Source organism: Phoenix dactylifera, unplaced genomic scaffold (genome assembly GCF_009389715.1).
Source record: "Phoenix dactylifera cultivar Barhee BC4 unplaced genomic scaffold, palm_55x_up_171113_PBpolish2nd_filt_p 000275F, whole genome shotgun sequence".
Lineage (NCBI taxonomy): Eukaryota > Viridiplantae > Streptophyta > Magnoliopsida > Arecales > Arecaceae > Phoenix > Phoenix dactylifera.
Window position 1 is genome coordinate 686,147 of NW_024067760.1, and position 9,713 is coordinate 695,859.

Here is a 9,713-nt window from a genome sequence, read left to right on the forward strand (position 1 = left end):
CCATTGCTGGTGGTCTTCCTAGAGGGGTTTTTGAACACTGAACTATAGCTAGTATTGATTAAATATGGCAATAAATGTATTAGAGTATAGGCAATTTTGTTTAAAATGGATTTCATAGAGGTTGTGACTACATTGGCATTTCATAGAGGTTGGAGTATTGATTCTTCTAAAGGGTGGTGCTAGAGTTGCTACTTCTTGATTTATCTCGTAATGCTGAAACATCAACTATATTATGGTTGAGATTTTGGTGGCATATGATATTGATGAAATATGAAGTACATGTAAGTGGCTTATGATATTGATGAAAGATGAAGTACATCTAAGTGATACTTCATCAACCACTTTCTTTTTTGGTAAAAAAATTGCCTTATGATATTGATGAAAAATGAGGTACATGTAAGCGATACTGCTGCTGCTCTCTGGCCAACCCAAATAACGAAAAATCTATGGTTGAATTTTGGTTGATCATGTAATATAAAGATAATATCATTTCTGTAGTCGTCATGGCTCCTATGTCGATATGTCCGAGTGGTTAAGGAGACAGACTAGAAATCTGTTGGGCTTTGCCTGCGCAGGTTCGAATCCTGCTGTCGACGGCTTGATATTTTTAATTTCCTTAATTTCTTTTAAAAAATCAAATTTTTAGGCGACAGTGATCGGACGGCAGTCGACGACTTTATTTTATTATTTCCTTTTTTTGTTAAAACACAAATTTTGAGGCGACACTGATCGAACGGTTCGTTCCTATGGATGCATATCAAAATTGTATGAGCTTCACCACATAAAACTTGCCGTGTGCTAAAACTCACACCACTCTTCTTCGTGACTCGTGAGCCCTATTTCCCCTCTCCGCACGCGAGGAAGCCAGGCAAAGCAGTGGCTGGGGAGAGGAAAAGAGGCCGAAGGGAATAATAAAAGGCTGAACGCCGAAGCTCGAACGAAGTCTCATAGTAATCGGTCCGTCATGGCGGAAGAAAAGAAGCACGACGCGATTCCTCCTCGCTACGACCTCGATGCCAAGTGGGACGCCTGCATCGATCTCACAATCCGCCGCTTCTTCTACTCCTCCCTCGCCGGCGCATTTACCGGCCTCCTCCTCTTCCGTGAGTCCTCCCTCTTTTTTTTTTTTCAGTCACCCGGCTCGATCTTTTTGATCTATTTCGATGCTCATTGATGGATTCTTGGGGGGAAATTCCGGGATTTTTTTTTGTGTTTTTTCTTCTTTTCTTCAGCTGATTGTTGCTTTGCCCCTTTTATTTCGCCAATCCGTTTCCTGGTCTTTTTTTGTTTACACGGACATGGTGAGATTGTTTTTTGATTTATGTTTGTAGTTACCTGTGACTCATATTGGACATCAGAGACTTCGAAGAACCTTCCTTAAAGACAGGCACTATCATTAAACTATTGGAAGTTTCAAGAATTATGAAATGCACATTTGTTTTTCATGTCTTCTTCCTTTGTTTAGGGGTTAATTGATGGGAAACCAAATTGTCTAATCTTCACACGTTTTATGGAAATCAGGATATATTGCCCAAAGTGTGCAAACTTGTTACGTTATATACTACTAGTGTAACTGTTTTCTGTCTGTATTTATGATTCATGTTATATTTCCAACGATTTCTGACTTGTTTTTGTATCATGAAGTTTTTTTCTTGTTACACAATTTTCGGTAATAATTAATTTCATGCAGCAAGAAGAATATTTTGGAAGCGTTGCCGTTTTTAAGTGTATCTATCCTTACACTCATAAATATAGTTTTAAATCAGATTTTCGTGCATAAATAGACATATAACATGTATATATGTATTCTTGTATATAAATTTATGCAATCCACATGCTAAGAAGTTTATCACTTCCATGTGTTTGTCATATATCTAAAATATAAGATCAAGTTTGCTTTACACACGATTGCTCCATTTTAATTATATGTAAATTTAGGCCTTGCCTTTTCGCTCTTCTTCATCCTTTTCTCTTTCCTATCCTTCTATCTTTCAGCATGCCAAACTCATGGTGGCTATGAAACATGAACAAGAATACGAGATATAAGGTACAGTACTGTATGGATACACTGACACAGCAAATCTTGGCAAAATTTGGATGGAATCTAGAACTCTATATATACAGCAAGGATATGTCCATAAATAAAGATCAACATACGGCGACATTATATATGACAAAATTATTTTTTTTAATAAAAGGTTCACTCACTTCCATCTCTCTCTTTCTCTCTCTCCAGTCTCTCTCTTGGATGTGTGCGTGTTAAAGGCATATACCAATAAAGTGCATATGGGGTTATTTACCTTAATGGATTGTGAATCTAGATAATAACCTATCCAACTCCATTTGATCTTTAACCTCATAGGCCCCAGAAGTAGTCGGGGGCATCTAGGAAGTATTTGAGCCATATCCTCATTGTATAAAATACCTGCTATTTTCCAAAAATAAGTTGTTACCGACATTAAAAATTCAGCACAAATGGGTATGCAATACATGTTAGATTTGGATTTGGCTATTCTGGGAAAGCTTTCTTGGGTTACAGCATGATGATCACCATTAGTACACGATTCATGACCAATCAACCATTCTCATAAGCTCTTCATTCCCTGATGTTGCTACCATCCATTCCAGCAAAGGAGGGGCTGATGAAAGGAGTGGAACAGATTGGTAGTGGTGGCTGTGGACACAATGAGATAATCCATTGGAGAGGGCAGCAGGTAGGGTCACATGATGGTTAGATAGGTTTTTGTAGCAAGGAATGAATGGAAGGAAGGGATATTGGTATGGTACCCAAATAATAAGGTAGTTTTGTTGTGACAATTGTAAGGATTAGTGATGGCCATCACATGATGAGGAGGATACAGAAGCCTTGAATTTCAAGTTTTTATCCCTTCAGATCATAATTGGCATTGCATTTGATGATTTAGATGGACAGATTGTAATGCTTCTTTTCTGTAGTTGTTGGCAATTCTTTTTTCATAGAAAGAAAGATATTTTTGAAAGTTTCGCATATTGTTGGGTTTAAGGTAATTCATAATTTTGTATATCAAATAAGAACTAGTAATAATTAAATGTGAGGACACTCCTTGATGGCTTATTTCCAAGCAGCATAACAAATTTCGAGGGTGATGTTGTAGTGGGCAAGCAAGACCATGTTCAACTGTCTTCTAGAGGATTCTGCTTGTAGGATAATATTCCATGGAAAGTTAGTTTTTTTCATGTGTTTCTCATGTGTGGAATGACTTTTTTTTTTTTTTTTTAAATCTTGTCATGGCTTTGTATTATCTGTCTGCTTTTTAAGTGGATGTTATTCTATATCTCCCTTTCCTTTACTTTCCTCATCAAACAAAGCTTTTTTCATCAATTGCAAGAAAAATAAGTATGCATGATTGCCACATAATTAAAATGAAGTCTGCCCTCATGTTTATCATTGATGGATCCATCACGCAAACTCATGACTTGCGATATAGTTGGTGGTCCAAAAACCACCACTTTGCTGACCATTGCACTCCAAAGGTATCCTTTTAAAAAAATCTTTTCTGCTTTCATTTTTCCTACATTGATTGCCGATGGTTAAAGGAAAGACAATTCACAAACTCATGACTTGCTATATATTTGGAGGTCCAAAATCCACCGCTCTGCTTACAATTTGTACTGCAAAGGCATTCTTTTGAAAAAATCTTTTCTGCTTTCATTTTTCCTACATTGACAGCTGATAGCTAAAGGAAAGGCACCTCACATTTGCCCCCTTCCTTTAGTGAGTTATATTCTACACAGGGATAAGCCAAAAGGGTTATCTTGTCTCACCCTTTGCTTGTTGAAATGAGACAAATCAGATTCAGAATTCATTTGTCGTATGTACTGTTTGGGATAACATATAAATTGGTCTTATCCACCTCATTACACATTGCATGATTGTCATCGAATCCACTCCTTTCAAAGTAGGTTATCATCATGAACAAATGAGGATTCTCTCCAAGACAAGAATTTGAGAGAAGTATGACACTCTAAGAGATTATCAATTTCCAATAAAACAACTTGTACCTTGAGTAACTAAGGTCACTAAGGTCACTTTAGACATGGAGGACATGACTTTACCATTAAGAACCCATTGGCCCCTGCACGCTTCATATAATCCCTGACAAGCAAAAGTTTGATCAAAGTTGGATTGGTTAAGTAGGATCTGTAAATATATTATAATTATTTCAAAACAAATGTGGAGACGATTACAACTAATGTTCCCTTTGGTGGGAGAAGTGTAGGGTCTTTGTAATGCTTCTTGGCTTGTTAATTAGCTCAAATTTTTGTTTTCCTTCTTTCTTCTTTATTTCTTACATGCACAATGCACGTGAGAGGGCTACATTAGAGGTGAGGAGGGCTGGACTGTCTCATCAAAAAAGAAGGGATGCATAGGGACTTATTTGGAAATGAGAAAGAAAGTGGAATAATGCTTGGGGTGGAGTCGAAACCCAAGCTTTCACATTATATTATAGATGTTTATCATTACCTTGATCCATGTTCTTAAAACTTACCATTGATTAAGTCATCCAAGTATTGCAAAACTGATTTGAATTGCTCGGTTCGGGATGTAGCATGCCAAAATTGTGCGGAACTGACTCGGTTTGCTAGTTTGGTACAAGAATCAATCTGTGCCAGTCCAAACCGGTTCGAACCAAGCGGAACCATCCAATTCTGCTGGACACCAACCCATACTGCTCAATTTCAAGCAGTATTGTGATAAGGAGTGAGGAAAAGATGATTGGGAGTTGTTTCGGTATGGGGTGTGTACCATACTGAACTGGTAATGTATCGTGAGGTATCTGATATTGAGATTGAGGATCTTGGAGTCATCTATATATTTTATTTTTCTCTTCTTATTTTGATATTAATGAGTGATTGGTAATGCTTAGGGAAAAAAAGAAGAAGAAAAAGACCAGAGTCACTGGAGTAAAAATATTTACCACTTTGCCAATTTTATAATGTGTGTATTTGCTCTCAGCTATGATGAGTGCATGGGAGGTCAATTCTGTAAAAATTGGTTCAGAACAGATCGTTAAAATTTTCTGGGAACTAGCCATGTCATAGATGAAAGGATATCAATATAACATGCAGTGGATTTAATACAAAACAAAAAGGGTGACGAATTAAGCGTATATTAATGTGATCTGAAAACATAAATATAGAAGTAAAAAATTACCTTGTTCACTTCAGATTTGATTTTGTGTAGATTGGTTTGGAAACCTATCCTTATTCTTCCCCGCCCCTCCTCCTTTGTTTGTGATTTCTCAAAATAGATTTAAAAGGACAAATACAACAAGTTGCACTGTATCTGTTGGTTCAATGCTTATTGTGAGATACATCAATTTTTCTTGGTTACTTTTTTGTGATATATTTTTTAAATTAAATATGTTACTTCTTTCTTATAGTTCTTTTTCCATTTATACACTTTCTCTTTGTCATGCTTAGTGTATGTTGCATGTGCCTGTAGTCTAGTTTGTGCATGCTCGTACTAGATAATGAACCTCAAAATCCATGTAATGAAAGCTGGAAATGAATTGACCTGGATCTGGTTTGGAACAAGTTAAAACAAATTTGCCTGCAAGCTAAACTCAACCCAACACGTTAATGAGTCAAGGCTACTTGACCTGGCTCAACCATTGATTATCTTCTAGGACCCAACTAGACAACCTGTAGTTTGCCGACCTGGCTGAACTAATCCTGACCTGACCTGATCCCACTGATGCCAAAATTCCCAAACAGAAGGGAAGGAAAAAAAGGACATGGATTGACTCACTTTTAGTAGGACTAAAGATACAAGTGCACCTCAATAATGGAGGCTCAAGACCTTGGATGAATTCTTAGAGTAATATGCATGATAATGTTAAAGACCATACAAAAACTCTTTTCTTGAATTAAACAATCAATTACAAACTATTCATAAAAGATAAGACCTGAACTGACCCATAATATCTTTGACATCTGACTTGAATAATTCCTCATAGAGATGCGAGTAGTACATGCCTTTGGAAAAGTCCTTCTTTTGGGAAATCTCAATTGTGTTCTATTAGCATGGAAATGCAATATTTATTTTGCTTGAAGAAATAACCTAGAAGGTTTCTAGCCCGGAATTGAAGCTACAAGTTAATGTAATTGATCACCTAACATTAACTTTTTATGGCTTATTGATCATCAGGCTACTTTTGTAAACTTTAAAGTAGGTGCTCCTTGTATTTTTTGAACAATTATTTGTCTTCCATGTATTATCTCTTTGTGGGCATTTTGGTTTAATTGCATCATCTAGATCTTGCTTTTATTGTTCACTTAGGGAGTCCAACAACTCGATGGGCATCTGTAGCTTTTGGTGCTGGAGTGGGAATTGGAGCAGCATATACTGAATGCTCTTACATATTTGATGGTTCACCTCCAAAGTTGTCTCCAAATGTTTCAGCTGTGCCTTCTGGTTCTGCACAAGTAAGTTATTTTTTCGTTCTCCTTGTCAGTAAATGTTTAATTTAGTTCCATACTTCACTATTTCTATACCTCTTTTAAGCTTTCTTTTTAGAAAGAAGAGAATAATCTGTTCATAGTTGTGGCCATTACACGGTAACATTATTATCAGAAGTATTAACTTCTTGAATTTTTTCATTGGTAAAAATGATTTTCCTGATTATTCTCAGGCAATCTGGTTGATTAATATTTTACAATATAGTGAGTTTAACAACTTATTCACAAATTATATACAATACTGCTGTTTTTGGGACTTTACTAAATACTAGTTATGGTGCATGTGTATCCAATTAATACATTTATTATTAAATTAAAAATTCTGAAGTTTACCATACAGAGAGGTCTAGCCAACTTATGATACTTTTTTTTTGTTATTTGTGATTACAACAGCAACTACAACTGCCAATATTTTGAAATCTAGGTAATCTTAGTCTGATAAAGTAAGGATTGCATTAGGATTGGAGATCTCGGGCCCTTGGATATTGGACTCTTAAGGGAAAAAGGGAATGGCCCTAGTGTGGATAGATCCCGGGTCCTTTCAAAACGCTGTTCTAGAAGTGGCTCAGACTTTTGTCCATTTTGGGAATAAAATAGTTATAAGGCATCCGATCCATTGAAAGTAAAAATATGTGAGAGTATTTTGAGAAGAAAGATATATGTTAGTCATCATAGGATATTATAGGAGGGGTGTATGTATTCATTAATGGTTATATGTATTTTTTTAGGAGTTTGGCAGATTTTTTTTTTTATTCTTTAAAATAAGGACTTTTGTCTCTAGATGTGTTTTTTCGGAACACCATTGTTTGAATGTTGTATGTTTGCTTACATAGTTGTTGATATGGTTGATTATAGATTAAGGCCATACTAGGGACTGTATTCTAACTACTAAGAACATGAATTTCACTTTTTAAAATCTCTTGTTCTATCATGTGCAACTTCTTATCATTCAGCTAATGCTTGAACATGTTCTAAGAAATGCTTTCAGACTAAGGTTAGTGTTTACTATGGACATAGTATTAGTTCTTTTTAAAACTCAAGAGATTTACTGGTTGCATGGTGCTTGTTTTTCTTTCAAACTCTCTAAGTTGTGTCTCTCTCCTTGTTTGATTTACCTAAAGGTTTGACTATACAATTTGAGTATATTGGACAAAACACCATGGCAGGATTTATTAATTTAGGAAAATATACTTGAGATGTATTGATTATCATTTTTAGTGGCAAAGTGAACGAAGTTTCATAAAAGTAAAAAAATGCTCACTGAAGTTGTAACCATGATTCATGTTTTGGTGTATTCATATTTGTATTCATATTACATCATGAAGTCTTTATATATGTAGTAGTTCATTAAAATAGTGATTCATAATTCATAGAGAAAATGTAAAGTAAAAAATAAGTGTCTGAATGGTATATGGTATATATAGCAACCTAAAACCTTAACCAACAAGGCTAGTCGGAGGTTAATGTTGGGTTATTAGCCTTGCATAATAAGTATCCAAGATCTACCCAGTGCGTAGCTGATGTGGGACTAAATGCATGCCTGCAAGGGTTCTCACATACTGCCCCTTGTTTAAGCCTTAGTGTCTTTCACCAGGTTAAGGAAGCACTAAGTACTTTTTTGGGCTAAAGCTGCAATCTTGAATATGGAATAATTTTTACACACTGCATTCACCCTGCATGCATTTGTTTGATCGTTTATCTTAAATTTAACACTGCAGGAAGACATTCTAGAGGCCTTCCCATATACCGTTTATCTTAAATTTAATACTGCAGGAAGACATTCTAGAGGCCTTCCCATATAACATGTTTCTTTGTGACCGTTGTGTTTGATAAAGTTATGAGTTCCAAGTAGTAGTCACTGTTGAAATCCATTAGAATGCTTAAATACATTTAATTTTTTAAAAAATAACAAATAGATGAGGAAGTTATATTTTAGTATGAAAATTATTATATGTCATTTTTTTCTTCGAGGTTCAATCATTAGATTGCTATTCAGAATTTTCTCTTAAAGACCACAGTTGTTTTAATCTTTTTGTGTGGATTGTTCTTGTATGATCATTTCATTGTGGTCCATGTTAACAAACAGTTGACCAGCTCTACCTTTTGGGCTTATAATCTTCCACAGCATTTACTTATTATGAGTGAACAGATTCACTGCAACTTGTGATACTCCGAATTGTCCTGGTGAACAGTAATGTTAGCTTCGGTATTTAACAACTTAATTTAAATGTTTTTCTCTTTGGAAAAGGATGTAATTCTTTTTTTCATTAAGATAGACAATCTGTGGTTGGAAATCAATTATTTTATAGTTTTATAGTGAATGGCCCTTCATAATTACTAATTGAAACCTGAGACTTGGATCACCTGATATATGAAAGGTTGAATATATAAATGAAAGCTAGTGTAAGAGAGACATATCTGTAGTGTTTAGAGCTTTGCTATTTGAGTGGTTTTTGGTGATCGAACTATACGGATTTATGAACTTACAAGATTTTTATTTGCCTCATCTCTCAAATGCTTGTGTAGCCATATGTTCAAACCGTCTCCTCTCAAAGTAAGAAGTTGATTATTTTGTAGAATGGGCTATCAAGAGCCTACATGTATCTGGTCATCAAAATGTGAAACAAATTTGTAGTCCTTGAGAGGTTTAAATATTGAAGATAAAGTTATCATATGAGCAAATTATTGTTGACCAAGATGGTAGCATGGCTGGAGTTTTCCGTGGTCAACTTCCATGAATAATGAGATTCTAGCAGATGCAAACATCCTAGAAGATTTGAAGTTTGCAAATAACACATTGATGAAGAAACCATAGCCACATCAACTGTAGGTATGGCTTGCATTTTGGGATGTCAAGGAGCAAAAAGAAAAAAGTGTGGTGAATCCTCGGGTTGGTGCCATAAACCATGGATACAAGAATAGGTCATGAATCTATTTTCAATTACATAGAATAAGTCAAGCGTTCATAAAAAATCTTGACATAGATGTAGGTACTGACTAGGCAAGTTGGGCTAAGTCAAACATCATGAACCCAAGTGCCCATTCTGGCATCCAAAAATCCAGATGAGCGCCATGTGGCAGGCTGTTCGGACGGGCCTCGACTAGGCAAGTTGGGCTTGGTTGGGTGACTAGGTGCTCTCCCAGGTGCCTAGGCTGGTGCCTGTGAGAGCTATTGTTTGGTATAATTGGATTTCAATGAATTGGAACATCAA

The 9,713-nt window shown here is 35.8% G+C and overlaps 1 protein-coding gene and 1 non-coding gene across 2 annotated transcripts; both read left to right on the forward strand.

Moving 5' to 3' along the window:
- The first annotated feature begins 514 nt into the window (after positions 1-514).
- TRNAS-AGA lies at positions 515-596 on the forward strand. Its single transcript has one exon. It is a non-coding gene; the product is annotated as a tRNA-Ser (tRNA).
- Positions 597-863: 267 nt separating this feature from the next.
- On the forward strand, positions 864-6,528 carry LOC120105398. Its single transcript, XM_039117810.1, has 2 exons — positions 864-1,103; positions 6,323-6,528. Exons 1-2 carry the CDS (start codon positions 965-967, stop codon positions 6,511-6,513), a joined length of 330 nt encoding a protein of 109 aa, XP_038973738.1. The 5' UTR covers positions 864-964; the 3' UTR covers positions 6,514-6,528.
- Positions 6,529-9,713: the final 3,185 nt, after the last annotated feature.